Below are 16,592 nucleotides of genomic sequence, written 5' to 3'. Positions count from 1 at the left end.
CGAAAGGGGATCCCTTATTGTATATCAAAAAATTAACGACTCCCTTCTCGCTCCCTGGCAGCGATTGGTCCCAGAGCAAAACGTATCTGTTAATTTATTAGATGTAGTCATCAGTTCGCCTCGCTAAAAAGCCTCACATGACCGCATCCAAATTTTCCTTACTCGTTTCCATGCCCTTGTCCTTTTTTTCCACTCGCCCCGAACGCATTCTCGTCCCCATAGCCCAATAGCCCTTTCGTTTCTCTTAGCCGGCTGCGCCTTGACACGAGAAAACGTAGGGCTCTGGGGACACAGGATTTCCAGTCCTAGATTCTAGGACTTCTGGTCTTCATGTATGCAGTCATGACGTTTCAGAAAAATGTATGAGATAGTCGTTACGTTTTCGACTTCCGTTTAGGAATTCTTTGTCCCAAACAGCCAATCAAAAAAATTCGAATTAATTCAGAAAGCTTATGTCCCCAGAGCCCTTCGTTTTCTCGTGCCAAGCCGGCTAAGAGAAACGAAATGGCTATGGGGACGAGAATGCCCCGAACGCAGCATGTTGGCACCGACATCGCCCATCATTGTTAGGCGAATGTTGATGGCGGCTTAACATTTAATTCCGCGCTCGCTCGTCTAAATACGCCTCTACACTGCGGTAGCTCTTCTAATTTCTTAAGCCCGCCACTGCTGTACCAAATAAAATCCTTTGAAAAAAAGTAGCAATGATAGTTGTTGAAGAAGACCAATCAACCTATGGGCAGTCATGTTTCCTCTTAAGCTTATCTTTTGGTATCTAGGGCTTTCCACAAGTTGCTCGAAATTTCTAAAAACGTTGCTCGAGAGTCCAAAAAAGTTGTTTTTGATTAAAAAAGTTGCTCGAAAGTTGCCCTCCAAAATCCAGAACGCTGCTTTTTATCAAAGACATATTTATGCTAATTTCCCTTTGGAGGTAAGAATTCTAAGCAGAAGTATCTAAATAACATTTTAAGGCAAAAATTGTTTGAATTACAAGGATTTTTTTCACTGAGAAAAATTGTGAAGATATCGATGACGTCATGTTTGCTGACTAATTTTGTAATGTTTGAATGAGGAATCGTAACGTCTTTGGATGTTCCTCGAAAGTCTTCGGCAAACTCCGTTGACCTTCCGGAATGTTCGTATGGCCTTTAAACAACTCTTGGAAAATCTTCGGAGATCGGCGATCTAGAAATTACTCAAAATGCAACAAGTTGCTCGAAAGAAAGGGGAAAAACTTTCTCGAAATATGAAAAGTTGCCAAAAAGTTGCCGAAAAACTTGTGGAAAGCCCTAGTAGTAGTAATAGAAGTAAAGCTTTTAGCCCAACTGGCTCATAGCTCGTTTCTATACATGTATCACGAATGGGCAAGGAGTATTGCTCCGAACCCTGGATGGGATGCCTGTCGATCCATAACAGGTTACTCTCCAGCATTCTGTCATATACCGGCGTAAGAATTCGTCAGTACCCATTTATACTGCAGGGTTGAGAGAGGTACTAGTACTGTGAGAGCATTTTGTACTTGTGCACATTTACAGTCGAAGCTCTCTTAACGGACACTCTCGTAAGCGGACACCTCTACTTACGGCCGCCTTGTTTGAAACCCTGTTTTAACTCCCATACAAACTCTGTATTTTTACATTCTCATAAGCGGACATTCCCGTAAGCGGCCGCGGACACTTTTATTTAGAGATTACGACTTAGGGCCTCTTCATATGATCCCGGTTGACCGGGCTGGCCCAGTTACCGAGATCTCGGCTTACTCCTATTTTCTTGTAAAATTTTGGATGTGTTCATATGAGAAGGTGGGCCAGCCCGGTTACCGATATCTCGGTTTCTGCAACCGAGATCTCGACAACCGGGAAGAATATTTTCCCATATGAACGCTCCAGCCCGGTCGCCGGGACGCAACTTTTTTTGAAAAAATAGCTTCCCTTTCGTATTTGGGCGGTCCAAATGGTTTAATTTTGCCTTGTATATATTTCCACTTCAGAAATATGCGAATTAGCTTTATTAATAAAGTTACATAGGCCAATAAAGCTACGATAGTCGCGAAAGATGCAACTTTATGTGTCGCCATTTTGCCTTCGTTTCTTGAATTTTATCCCCGTCAACCGGGCTAAAATTTTCCATATGAACAGAGGCCAAAATCCGTCCTGGTAACTGAGACAGCTCGTAAACCGGGCTCATGTGAAGAGGCCCTAAGGGCCTCTTCATATGATCCCGGTTGACCGGGCTGGCCCAGTTACCGAGATCTCGGCTCACTCCTATTTTCTTGCAAAATTTTGGATGTGTTCATATGAAAAGGTGGGCCAGCCCGGTTACCGATATCTCGGTTTCTGCAACCGAGATCTCGACAACCGGGAAGAATATTTTCCCATATGAACGCTCCAGCCCGGTCGCCGGGACGCAACTTTTTTTGAGAAAATAGCTTCCCTTTCGTAATTGAGTGGTCCAAATGGTTTAATTTTGCCTTGTATCTATTTCCACTTCAGAAATATGCGAATTAGCTTTATTAATAAAGTTACATGGGTCTATAAAGCTACGATAGTCGCGAAAGATACAACTTTATGTGTCGCCATTTTGCCTTCGTTTCTTGATGATGAGTAGGAGGAGGAGGAGGAGGACGCCGACGATGATGATAAAGATGATGATGCAACATGGCAAGCATCCCATTCAAGGCGAGTAGTAACTCGAGTCTCATAATGAACATAGTCAAGTCCTAAAGTGGAACAGCATTCTAGTCATTCTATAAATTCAACATTTTTGTAAAACAAAAAATGATTCAGTCCAAACTTTGTTGCAAAATGTCCTTTATTTCATTAATCCGCTGGTAAGATCAGACTGCACGTGCATGAATGTTTTGGGACCAACTGTTTGCACAGAGGGAGGACGAATCTATCCATTTTTGGTTGAAACCTAACTATCTCCTTCTCCTTTCGTCAAGGCAAACGGCAGAAGAGGATACTGGTTTATATAGGTAGGGGGCTAATTTTTAGTAATTACTGTAAAGAATGTTTTTTATTATATAAACATCAGTGAAATACCAGGAAATCTTTCGCACGAAAAAATCATATCTTTACACGTGATTTCGGAACATTTTCTGGCACGTTTGCCCTGTTTCAACATTCGTACGACCTTCGGACAACATTTTGAAAATCTTCGGAAATCTTCGGAAAATGGTCGGAAATCTTCGGAAAATCGTCAAAAACATCGTAATTAGTAGGTTTATATAATAAACAGAATATTACATGGTTGCTTGGAGATATGAAATTTATCTTCTCGTGTTCATACTAGTTATGCAACGCTTTTGAGTTGTATACTTAACAATTATCCTGCGAAATCGCGCGGAATATCGCCTGATACTTAGCCGACGAGGCCGTAGGCCGAGTTGGCTAAAATCAGACGATATTCCGCAAGATTGAGCAGGATAATTGTTTTATTATTCAACAAATTGTCAACGAAACACATTTTGCAGAAAGAAAAACTGTAATTATGCAACGCTTTACAAGATTTCAGTCGAATCTTCGCAACCTACATATATGGCAGGATATCTGTTATGTACGGATGACAGATATCGTTAACATTTTGACCATATATGGGCAGCGCGCGCATGTGTTGAATAATAATATGGAATATCCCACGAGTCACTTGTATTTTCTCGGTACACACACGAGCCTTTAGGCGAGTGTGTATACCGAGAAAATACAAGTGACAAGTGGGATATTCCATAGTATACCACGAGAAAGTGTTGTGTAACTATTTTATACCATGCCATAGAAAATACGCTTACTAAATTTCGTCGAGAATACAGTCGCAGCGCACTATGGGAAGGTTGGGTTGAATACCGTCGAATATACAACGGCTTTCCTGTATTCTGATTGGCTGTATTTTCTATGGCATGGTATAAAAATCAATATCCCACTCGTTCGCTGCGCTCACTCGTGAGATATAGATTTGAACACTCGAAAATAAATTTCATATCTCCGCGCAACCATGTAATATCCTCTATATATATATTAAAACTTGATCATTAGAAACAATATGCAATGTACAATATATCAGACCTGGTATTATTTTAAGCATTGAACAGTTACAAGAGGCCACATAAATTTGACATGATTGATTTTCTCCTGTCTGTAAAGGCATGGCAAAAGGAGGAAACATGTTTTTCAAAACGCGTAGCGCGTGCATACTTCCCCAATGTTTCCCAGGTTTGTCACACGGGAAACATTGTTTCCAACGTCGATTTTGCTTCCAGGAAGCAAAATTTGCTTCTGCTATACTGCATAAACATTTCGTGTTTCCGTGCGGCATGGCAAAACGAGGAAACAGTTATGTAGGGGAACGTGTTTCCAGCATGTTTCTAGAAACATGTCTCTCGTAAAGGCTGGCCTTATTCAAGATACATTACTTTTATCATTGCAGTCGTTTACAGTGCCACACTCATAGTGACCATGTTTCGGCATGCTATGTAACCACGTCCAAAATGTAAAATGGACAACCGCTAACAAAATTCCTTGATGATAAAATGGGGAATACCAAGTAGTCACTTTGTAAACGATAACGTGACTGGAGTTGCAAGTAAGGCCTGGGTCAAACGTCGAACTTTACATGAATTGCGGAAACAAACTAAACCGAGCGAATAAGTGAGTTCATGATAAGCTCATGATAAGTTCGACGTTTGGCTCAACACGTTCTATCCGTCTGCTTTAAACGGATAGAACGTGTGAAGTTCGACTGTCGGACAACCGTTGATATTTTCATAAAACGAACTTAATGTATGTTTAGGCTCGAAATATTCGTTCTTGCTGTTCTGAATTTGATAATTCGTTATGTTCAACGGTCGAGCTTTACCTGTTTTGGCCAACTAAAACTGCATTTTAGTTCGTCTCATGTGAAGTTTGACGTCGACGTTTTGCGCGGGTCTAAACGTCTTGCGAAAAAAGCAGCCCGATTTTAGGGAATTCGAGTCACGAACGAGAGCAGATCGCGTTATCCAAAATCGTTTGTGAGTGATTTCGCAAGTTGAGAGCCATGCAAGATCAACACTGTTCTTCAGCCATTAGAATGATTGGGAAATCAGTTGTTTTATTTTTCTTAACATACACTTATTGGTCTATTCTTTGCGTATTTATTCGAACTCAGCTAGTTAGAGTTATCGAACTCATAGATAAGTCTACACAGTCATGTACCCATTGCAGACCAATTTTACAGTTGCCTCAAGTTGCATAAAATGGCATAACGTCACTGTTATTTCTTTTTGGTCAGTTTGCTAAAATCGCCTTTAATAGTGTCTAAAATAGACCAGGGCCGTACATGACGAGGGGTGTAAACTAAAACAACTAAGAAAAGTAACTAAAAAAAACTAAGAAAACTAAATGTGTGAGGAGTTTAATTGCCCCCCCCCCCCCCCCCGCAGACTAAAAATCCTAAGTACGGCCCTGCCAACTTGCTACAGTTGTACCTATTAAATTAAGAAGTCTTGACTACAGTTTTTAGTCCAGGAAACTTTTACAAACGGAAACTGAGGTAACACTTAACTAAATCTAACTTTGCTGAAAACAAAAGCAGGAAACTGGCCTTCTTTTTTACAGGTTCCATTAGGGCTATTATTCGAAGAAGTGAAGGTAAATTGTACTCCTTCACACTCAACAGATGTTTGTCCTTCTGTTCCCCACCATGACCTAGGACCACTGATAACCGCCAAAACCTCATACTTCCTACCTTCCACTAAACAAACTGGATGATCAAACAAGACATCAAAGCTATAGTAGGTTTCAGTCTCGTGTTTTACAGAAGTGTATGATCCTGATTGTTTTATCACTGAAGAGCCGTCTGTGGTGTCATTGACTTGTAGTGAAACCATGTACTCGCCACCTTCAGAACCTAAATGCTGGACTCCATGTAACTTAATAGGCTTGTTGACACTGAAACAAATACCGACTCTTAAGAAGCCCCAGCATTTACCTACTGAATAAAATTTCTTAAATCTGTGACATCGATAAACTGAAGTCCGATTAATCCTTGTGGCTTGGATGAAAGGTAGAGAAGATGTCAGTACACCACTATAGTGTTTCATCATGTCACCGACTTCTTGAATGGTGAGAATGTAAGAGTCAAATACAACAGAGGCAAAATCCGCCTGTGACATCAGTGGAAACCTTATCGCCTTCACGATCTCTTCTCCCAGAATTCGTCTCTTCACATCGCCATCAGGAGTCATCCCTTGTCTTTCACTTTCTCTTGTGGCCCAGCGATCAACAGCTTTGAATAGCTCCACTTCCTTCACGTTTAACGCTTCTCTCTTCACAACAGCCTCCACAAGGGATCGTTCAAGTGTGACAAATTCATCTGACGTCACAGCTTCTTCTGTCTGCTTCTCAATCACTTCCCAGCATCGATCTTTCAAATCTTTATCTTCAAATTTCTGAACGTGCGGCAGAATGCAAAACACGTTGGATGCGTCTAAGTGGTCTCGCAGATATTCTGTACATTTCACAGCGAGTGAAGGTACTATGTATTTGTTCGCCAAGTACAGCACTTGCATCACATTACTTCCGCTCAAATCTGCTTTGTCGCAGTACATATAACGAAATAATTCCAACAGACTCTCGTACTCACAGTCAGGCAGTTCAATAGAGTCTGTAGTCTCCGCCATTTGACCATAGAACATGGCAAAGAACACAGGGCTGCTGATGGCAAGCACAAACTTGTGAGCTGGGATCACCTTCTTACTTTCACTTTCGCCAGTCGACACTGGAACAACAAATTTCACATCGCTCAGTAACTCGTTGTTGAAAATAAACGTAGTTCTCTCTGCGATGGTTGGTCGTTTGGTCTGCCAGATGTCTTCAGCAAAAGCCATCGCTACTCTTTTCTTTCTTCACAAGTTTTATTCGACACAGCCAAATTGGAACAGTGTTTCAATCTGCGAAGCTGTCGACCTCGAAAACGAAAGAGGAAAATCTACCGCTGACCTGACCGCAGGTTTAGAAGATATCACACAACAGCGTGACCAGCCGTCTTTCACCATTTCACCATTTTGAATAAGCAGGGTCAATCGGCACCAGGGGAGGAGGGTGGGGCGACAAAATCTTCCTCCACCGGAACGCCGGTAAAAAATGACAGTTATCGAGTTATCGTTATCCACCACATTCACCGACACTGAGGTGAATAATTGTTTAAGTATATATAATACCACACAAGTTGAATAACTAGCGGACTAAAACATCACATTCCGGGGTAAAAAAAAAAAAAGTGACGCGCGAAGGCAGAAAATTTTTCTATTAAGCTTTGCCATCGTTAGAAGACGTTATACGTAGTGTTGATATTTCAGTCGTTCAGTCGTTTAGAAGAGTTACTGAGTAGCTATTTTAAAAGAGTTTGTTATATTGTCGACTCTCTTACCAAACAGATACTTAATTGCATAATAGATAAAATAAAACGTCGATGAGTCACAGTTCACGTAGACAGTAGTGTAGCATGCACGGCCGGAAATCCCTTAATAACCAATAATCTTTTAATTTTAATAATCCACCCATAAAGTGTACGCATAGATTTAGTGTAAATTTTAAAATATTTTAGTAATTTTCTATTTTTTTCCTAATTACGATACATTTATAAAGATGTAGCGATTAAATAAAGTTTAGACACTTGTGGCACTGTGTTGTGTTCCTTATTTTGGCAAAAAACCTCTCTCCACTCAGAAGTATAAATGAGCACCAGTTGACAGAATGCTCTCACAGTGCCTCTCTCTACCCAGGTGTATATATAAGTACTGACGAATTCTTACGCCTGTATTAAACCTGACTGAATGCTGGGGTCCATTTCAAGCAATTATAGCGGCGTTATATAGTAGGGTGAAAAGATGTTATAAAATTGCGCCGTTTTACCTTGGCTTACCCGTGTTGGTTTATAAGCTTCACATTTGGAAACCTCTTGGTGTAGATCAGGGGTAAGGAATCCCACTTATTAGGCAAAAATGTGAGGCCGAAAGGGGATCCCTTAATGTATATCAAAAAATTAACGACTCCCTTCTCGCTCCCTGGCAGCGATTGGTCCCAGAGCAAAACGTATCTGTTAATTTATTAGATGTAGTCATCAGTTCGCCTCGCTAAAAAGCCTCACATGACCGCATCCAAATTTTCCTTACTCGTTTCCATGCCCTTGTCCTTTTTTTCCACTCGCCCCGAACGCATTCTCGTCCCCATAGCCCAATAGCCCTTTCGTTTCTCTTAGCCGGCTGCGCCTTGACACGAGAAAACGTAGGGCTCTGGGGACACAGGATTTCCAGTCCTAGATTCTAGGACTTCTGGTCTTCATGTATGCAGTCATGACGTTTCAGAAAAATGTATGAGATAGTCGTTACGTTTTCGACTTCCGTTTAGGAATTCTTTGTCCCAAACAGCCAATCAAAAAAATTCGAATTAATTCAGAAAGCTTATGTCCCCAGAGCCCTTCGTTTTCTCGTGCCAAGCCGGCTAAGAGAAACGAAATGGCTATGGGGACGAGAATGCCCCGAACGCAGCATGTTGGCACCGACATCGCCCATCATTGTTAGGCGAATGTTGATGGCGGCTTAACATTTAATTCCGCGCTCGCTCGTCTAAATACGCCTCTACACTGCGGTAGCTCTTCTAATTTCTTAAGCCCGCCACTGCTGTACCAAATAAAATCCTTTGAAAAAAAGTAGCAATGATAGTTGTTGAAGAAGACCAATCAACCTATGGGCAGTCATGTTTCCTCTTAAGCTTATCTTTTGGTATCTAGGGCTTTCCACAAGTTGCTCGAAATTTCTAAAAACGTTGCTCGAGAGTCCAAAAAAGTTGTTTTTGATTAAAAAAGTTGCTCGAAAGTTGCCCTCCAAAATCCAGAACGCTGCTTTTTATCAAAGACATATTTATGCTAATTTCCCTTTGGAGGTAAGAATTCTAAGCAGAAGTATCTAAATAACATTTTAAGGCAAAAATTGTTTGAATTACAAGGATTTTTTTCACTGAGAAAAATTGTGAAGATATCGATGACGTCATGTTTGCTGACTAATTTTGTAATGTTTGAATGAGGAATCGTAACGTCTTTGGATGTTCCTCGAAAGTCTTCGGCAAACTCCGTTGACCTTCCGGAATGTTCGTATGGCCTTTAAACAACTCTTGGAAAATCTTCGGAGATCGGCGATCTAGAAATTACTCAAAATGCAACAAGTTGCTCGAAAGAAAGGGGAAAAACTTTCTCGAAATATGAAAAGTTGCCAAAAAGTTGCCGAAAAACTTGTGGAAAGCCCTAGTAGTAGTAATAGAAGTAAAGCTTTTAGCCCAACTGGCTCATAGCTCGTTTCTATACATGTATCACGAATGGGCAAGGAGTATTGCTCCGAACCCTGGATGGGATGCCTGTCGATCCATAACAGGTTACTCTCCAGCATTCTGTCATATACCGGCGTAAGAATTCGTCAGTACCCATTTATACTGCAGGGTTGAGAGAGGTACTAGTACTGTGAGAGCATTTTGTACTTGTGCACATTTACAGTCGAAGCTCTCTTAACGGACACTCTCGTAAGCGGACACCTCTACTTACGGCCGCCTTGTTTGAAACCCTGTTTTAACTCCCATACAAACTCTGTATTTTTACATTCTCATAAGCGGACATTCCCGTAAGCGGCCGCGGACACTTTTATTTAGAGATTACGACTTAGGGCCTCTTCATATGATCCCGGTTGACCGGGCTGGCCCAGTTACCGAGATCTCGGCTTACTCCTATTTTCTTGTAAAATTTTGGATGTGTTCATATGAGAAGGTGGGCCAGCCCGGTTACCGATATCTCGGTTTCTGCAACCGAGATCTCGACAACCGGGAAGAATATTTTCCCATATGAACGCTCCAGCCCGGTCGCCGGGACGCAACTTTTTTTGAAAAAATAGCTTCCCTTTCGTATTTGGGCGGTCCAAATGGTTTAATTTTGCCTTGTATATATTTCCACTTCAGAAATATGCGAATTAGCTTTATTAATAAAGTTACATAGGCCAATAAAGCTACGATAGTCGCGAAAGATGCAACTTTATGTGTCGCCATTTTGCCTTCGTTTCTTGAATTTTATCCCCGTCAACCGGGCTAAAATTTTCCATATGAACAGAGGCCAAAATCCGTCCTGGTAACTGAGACAGCTCGTAAACCGGGCTCATGTGAAGAGGCCCTAAGGGCCTCTTCATATGATCCCGGTTGACCGGGCTGGCCCAGTTACCGAGATCTCGGCTCACTCCTATTTTCTTGCAAAATTTTGGATGTGTTCATATGAAAAGGTGGGCCAGCCCGGTTACCGATATCTCGGTTTCTGCAACCGAGATCTCGACAACCGGGAAGAATATTTTCCCATATGAACGCTCCAGCCCGGTCGCCGGGACGCAACTTTTTTTGAGAAAATAGCTTCCCTTTCGTAATTGAGTGGTCCAAATGGTTTAATTTTGCCTTGTATCTATTTCCACTTCAGAAATATGCGAATTAGCTTTATTAATAAAGTTACATGGGTCTATAAAGCTACGATAGTCGCGAAAGATACAACTTTATGTGTCGCCATTTTGCCTTCGTTTCTTGAATTTTATCCCCGTCAACCGGGCTAAAATTTTCCATATGAACAGAGATGTAACTTTATTAATAAAGCTAATTCGCATATTTCTGAAGTGGAAATAGATACAAGGCAAAATTAAACCATTTGGACCGCCCAATTACGAAAGGGAAGCTATTTTCTCAAAAAAAGTTGCGTCCCGGCGACCGGGCTGGAGCGTTCATATGGGAAAATATTCTTCCCGGTTGTCGAGATCTCGGTTGCAGAAACCGAGATATCGTTAACCGGGCTGGTCCACCTTCTCATATGAACACATCCAAAATTTTACAAGAAAATAGGAGTGAGCCGAGATCTCGGTAACTGGGCCAGCCCGGTCAACCGGGATCATATGAAGAGGCCCTTAGACTTATTATTTGCTTTTAAGCTCCCGTAAGCGGACACCCCATAGAAAATCCTATTAAAAACCACTGCATCTTGGTTTTATCCATCAACTTCACATCGCCGTTCGTCAAAATGATTTTACAGTAATTACAGTGCCATATACAAGCTCCCTTAAGCGACCATTTATCCCCTACACCTCTACTGGCTGCTTACAAGAACCATTCTCGTAAGCGGCCAGCTCCAGTTACGGACACTTTTTTCGCGTCCCGAGGGTGTCCGCTTACGAGAGCTTCGACTGTATACTCCTGAGTGAAGAGAGGCATATGCAGCGAGATTATTTTTTTTTGCCAAATTAAAGAACACAACACAGTGTCCATCCTCGGAGACCCAGGGGCAGTTAGTGGGGCGAGGGAAACGCGAAAATGCGGGTAGAAAATAGCGCGAAACGGCGAGAGAAAAAATTAGCATATAAACTTTCAGTCAATACAACTTTTATATGCTAATTTTTTCTCTCGCCGTTTCGCGCTATTTTCTACCCGCATTTTCGCGTTTCCCTCGCCCCACTAACTGCCCCTGGGTCTCCGAGGATGGACACTGTGTTGTGTTCTTTAATTTGGCAAAAAAAAAAAATAATCTCGCTGCATCTTTACAAATGAAAAATGAATAGGTATTTTAAAAAAATTCCGACTAGTTTTAGGCTCATCGACGTTGTAATTTATTTATTATACAATTTATTCTTTATTATCTCCCTGGTAGAATAATGGAGTAACTGTTCTTAACATATCCCTATATAATGTCTTCTACGATGGCCACGTTTTGCACAAAATTATTCTAAGACAGAAAAAACATGTTTCTGTTGTTTTGAATTAAAAGTAAATACAAATGGAAACATTCTTTGAAGTGTTCAAAAATGAATTGAAAAAGCGGCAAAAATATATAAAACACGATAGCTCAAATGTAAATAAAAAAAAGTTCTCGGAAAACTGTAAATTGTTAAGCAAATTAACTGATATTACGAGCTTGAGGTGGCCCAGTACTGCAATGAAACCTTCCTTTTTTTTTCTTTTTTTTACCAAAAAAAAAAAAAAAAAAAACGGGCCAACCACTCCTTTGAACGAGCCTCTAGCTATACAACGAAGATCTAAGTATAAAGCCCAAAAAAAAAGAAAAAGAATCCCGATATAACGAAACCTCGTTAATCGAACATATTTTGCCAGTCTCTTGGCCCTTCGTTATAAGTTATCGTGGTTCCACTGTATTTACAAAGGAAATCATAAACAGAAAGAGTAACCCTATCGTTTTAATTCGTCTTTGTTGTGTCCCGTATAACACCATATAGCGCTAGTATAAATTAATTGATCTGGGCTTTGGCTGCGGAAATGTTGAAGCTACAGGAAAAGCTAGGGGCCTGCGAAACATTTTGGCTTCCTGAAACCGCATTCTTGGGAAACAGAGTAAATTGCTAGTCGTACGCCTTTAATACATCAAAACGCTGTATACTTTAGCAAAAAATCATCAAAAACGTCTGGTTGTTCAAAGGACAGTGGAGTTCAATATTGTCTCGATTGATCAAAGCTGTTTATGCCAGAGTCAATATTCAATATAAAAATATTAAAAAAAAAAAAAAAAAAAAAAAAAAAAAAAAAAAAAAAATTTTTTTTAACTTACCTAAAATGGTCATTTACCGATCAGTCATAACCACAGCAACCGAAGATCGAGCACAACTCTAAAGAACTAAAAATAAGCATGATACCATTTTTAGCGATGAAAATTGATGCATCTTTTCCGTAGTCGAAAACGAGCACCAAGCGGAGAACCAAAAACACACCATTGACACAAATTATCTGAACGGTGATACGGAAAACAGCCGTGCACGTGAAAACATCCCAGTCGCCCATCCCGCTGTGACGCCTCAGCTTGTTTTCCGCCAACTGCAAGGGTGACACCAAGAAACTGATGCAGACGAAGGCAATCATGGCTTTCTCGAAACTCTTTGGAATGCCATGGCTGAATTCGTTCTCCTCGAGAATGACTTCCAACATTTCAACTCCGTCGAAGAGATCTAGTGCGATTTGGAGAGACAACTTCAAAACCAGTTCTCGGTACTCGACAGAGTCCACTGCGGTGTTTAGCAGCAACAACAGCAGAAGCGGTGAAATACACAAGGTCATTTTCAAGACGTTTGGACCAAAGAATGTTTCTTTGTCAATGTCGTCCTCGATTCGACCAAAGATGGCTCCAATGAGAGGCACTAACGCTACCCAGACATACAAGACCCACACAACAAAGAGCCACGGAAGGCTTTCTTCATCCCATATTATACGCAGCCATAACAAGAGGGCAGGAAGGTACAGGGCAGTTAGCCCATAGAAACCAGCGTTGGCATTGTGTTCGTACCTCGCTGGATAGGAAGCAAGCGATATGCCCTGAACGATGATCAGAGCGAAAAACACAAATCGTCCGGTACGCACGAGTAAGGAAGTCATGATAGCGCCAAAATTGTTTGCTTACTTTTATCTAACTGAAGGCTCACAATGTTCGTAGCACTTTCGACACTTGATACTATATCGTGGCCCGAATTTTAACTTGAGAAAAACATTTTCCAAAAGGAAAACGTCATAACTGTTTTTGTCTACAGACATGAACCGTGATTGACCTTGTATGTTGCGCCTCTATATTGAGCAACAAAGAATAACATTGCCCAATGATTCGGTCAAAGCAGCAAGAAAAAAATGATTCTTTGAAATCATTTGAGTAAAAAAAGGCGGAGACTTAGGAACCACAGATATGGTCAGGGACTGACTGAAGGTTGTCCTTCAAAACATTGTCTTAGGGCACCAATTCACTTACTATTTTTATCGCCAACAAAAGAGGAACCACGAATGCACGAGAACTTTTGTCAGCAGCGAACAACTATTAGGGAAATTGTCAAAACCATTGTACTCAGACAGGACCCACCACTCTGCAAAAAGACAGGTGGTCTCTTCATGTACCCCCCCCCCCCCCCCTTCCCCACCTTAAAAGATGGTGTCTTGTTTGTATAGCTGCCACTCTATCAGGAGTGGAAACTGAGAAAACGATTCAAACATCCTTGTGCCATTTCTCCAGCAATGCAAGCTTCATGCACACCTAATATGAAAGTCTTAACTCAAATTTTGAAGCCAATAAATTTTGTCCATTTGGCTTACCAGACAGGTGGTATCTTGCATAACCCCCCTACCCCTACACAAGACGGGTCCTCGTCGAGTACACTTGTTATGACCACTTCCCTTACCCATAACACCTTTCCGGGCTAGCCACGTAGAGTTTCTTGTATCAAGAAACACGATTGTAACCAAGAGGAATAAATTATTAACAGAAGTTCATGTGATGTCTGTGATAATGAAGTTCCGTTATAAGCAAGGCCAAGTAAAAAATATAAATGTTTCTCGTCCCCGCCCCCCAGGGGGGGTACTCGAAGTATACATGTCGGGGGGGGGGGGGGTCCGACGGAACTTCATATTGCAAACCCATAAAAAAAATACACAAGCCTAAAATTTTAGACCCAAAAAAATACCTGGCATAAAAATTTTCAACCCAAAAAAATTCAAGACTTAAATACCTCAATAATGATTTATTCAATTAAGCAGAACTTTCTAATGCACGTCGCTGGAAAAAGTTCGAATGAATATTTTTCTGATCCACTGATCGCAACGAATACCTGAAACGAAAAGTTTGCTCGGAGATAAGACCCAAAAAAATACACGTTAGACCTAAAAAATACGTGACAGATCTCTTGACCCAAAAAAATACCGAGCGTATAAATTTTCAACCCAAAAAAATACGTCGGACCTCCCCGTCATGTATACTTCGAGTACCCCCCCCCCCCCCCCCTGGGCCCCGCCCGCTTCATTGTTTTGGGTCCGCCTCTCTTTTTTCTATTATTTGTTATTGGAAAAATTGGAACGACCAATACTTTCACTTTGTACCTAGTTAAAAATTCTGGAAGACATGGCTTTTGTCTACGTTTTAATACGAAATTAGGCCAAAATTTTTAAAGCCTTGGTACGCCATAGCTAGGTCCGTACTGGATAGGTCAATTACCTTACAGGATTTATTTTGCTAGTTCGCTTCTGGAGAATTTGACGATAGAGGAAAAAACATCGATATTCAAACAACACAGGTAAGGAATGCAACGTTAACAAAATAATAAATAACAAATAGCAAAAAAAGCGCCCGCCTGCTCTCTTTTTCAGTTTATAGAAATCCGGATGAGAAACATTTGTGTTTTTTTTTTTACTTGGCCTAAGGTTATAATTTAGGAACATGATATTTCTATCTATTGACACTTTATCTTTAGAAATATTAGCAATCCTTTAATTCTCATGTACTAAAACAACACCGTAAAATTCCGGTTATAAGCCCCCCCCCCCCCGCTTATAAGCCCCCCCGGTTATAGGCCCATCTTCTTTGACGGTATACCACAACAGTTACAACAGGCCACATAAAGGATATTGATTTTTATTTTCTTGCCTGTAGATATTTTTTTTTTCAAGATACATCACTCTTACCATTGCTAACAGTCACTTTCAGTGCTAGTAACCAAAGTGTAAAGTAACTAAACTTGGAACTCATATTTTGGTAATGACGTTTGATGTATTTAATGGTAAAGTGGGGAACATCCAGCGAGTCATTTGTGAACGTGACTCGGGCCCCCCCGATTTCACCGAAAATCACGGTCGACTCACTCCATCCAGTAAGGAGCCTGTTCGCAGGCTACATTTTCAAGTAAAAAGAGAAGTCAATAGATGTGATTGGGTCCTGTGTTCAGCATGTTCAGAATTCTCAAAACAGCCCCTCACTGAGATGAATACGATACCAAAGAATAAGAGGAAACGTGACTGCTTATAGTACTGAATATAGTCTATAATTCTCTTGCGAGAAAGCGCTCGCCGACTTTCTATTTTTTTTTTCGCCTCGCTCGGCTAGTCATTTTTACGCCCTATATTCCCATTAGGGAGCCTGTTCGCAGGTTATTGAAAATGCTCTGTTGAAGCAAATCCACAGACTCATCCAAATGGCTTAAACGGACTGCAAGAGCACACAAACAGACAAACAAAGAAACAAAAAAAAAACGCCCGTTTTCATGATTTTTAAAATAGAGGACTGGGACCCAGGCTCCCATCAGGTTTCGGGTCCTATATATCATATAGCATGCTTTCAGATGTTCTTGTATGAAATTTCCCAAGGAGCTAAAAGTTTTTTTATTTTACTATATATTAACTTGGTTGAGATTGCTTTGGTGCCATAGACAAGGACAAATTTTTGTTGTTGTTTTTTCTGCTAATCAAGCATGTCAATAAATTTTTAAACTCGATTTTATATTATGGTACAACAATGATAATAATAAAGATATTTTAGCAGGGAGCCCACAAAAAGGTGGTTTTCAGTGGGGCCCTGCATAAAATAAATAACAAATATGATAAAAATGGTTAAAAAGTGAATATTAAAAATAGAAGATGAAAAAGTTAAATTTTAAAAAATGAATATAAGAAATTAAAAAAACTTATCAAATACTTCTAATATGTCTTTTAAAAGTTAAAATGTCAAATGCGCTTTTTGCTTTGTCGGGTAAAATGTTCCATTCGTGAGTAGCTTGATTAATAAAACGGTTT

The 16,592-nt window shown here is 40.6% G+C and overlaps 2 protein-coding genes across 2 annotated transcripts; both read right to left on the bottom strand.

The window, feature by feature from the left end:
- Positions 1-5,432: 5,432 nt before the first annotated feature.
- LOC144659908 (BTB/POZ domain-containing protein 6-B-like) lies at positions 5,433-6,933 on the bottom strand. Its single transcript, XM_078520429.1, has one exon. It carries the CDS (start codon positions 6,863-6,865, stop codon positions 5,537-5,539), a length of 1,329 nt encoding a protein of 442 aa, XP_078376555.1. The 5' UTR covers positions 6,866-6,933; the 3' UTR covers positions 5,433-5,536.
- Positions 6,934-12,626: 5,693 nt separating this feature from the next.
- On the bottom strand, positions 12,627-13,424 carry LOC144659342 (uncharacterized). Its single transcript, XM_078519756.1, has one exon. It carries the CDS (start codon positions 13,422-13,424, stop codon positions 12,627-12,629), a length of 798 nt encoding a protein of 265 aa, XP_078375882.1.
- Between the last annotated feature and the right edge of the window lie 3,168 nt (positions 13,425-16,592).

The sequence above is a fragment of the Oculina patagonica genome, chromosome 7 (genome assembly GCF_052425735.1).
Source record: "Oculina patagonica isolate OP01 chromosome 7, crgOcupat, whole genome shotgun sequence".
Lineage (NCBI taxonomy): Eukaryota > Metazoa > Cnidaria > Anthozoa > Scleractinia > Oculinidae > Oculina > Oculina patagonica.
This window is presented reverse-complemented; position numbering and strand designations above follow the sequence as displayed.

Excerpts from the sequence above, each read along its gene's own strand:
- LOC144659342 (XM_078519756.1), bottom strand. The coding sequence starts at position 13,424 with ATGACTTCCTTACTCGTGCGTACCGGACGATTTGTGTTTTTCGCTCTG.
- LOC144659908 (XM_078520429.1), bottom strand. The coding sequence starts at position 6,865 with ATGGCTTTTGCTGAAGACATCTGGCAGACCAAACGACCAACCATCGCA.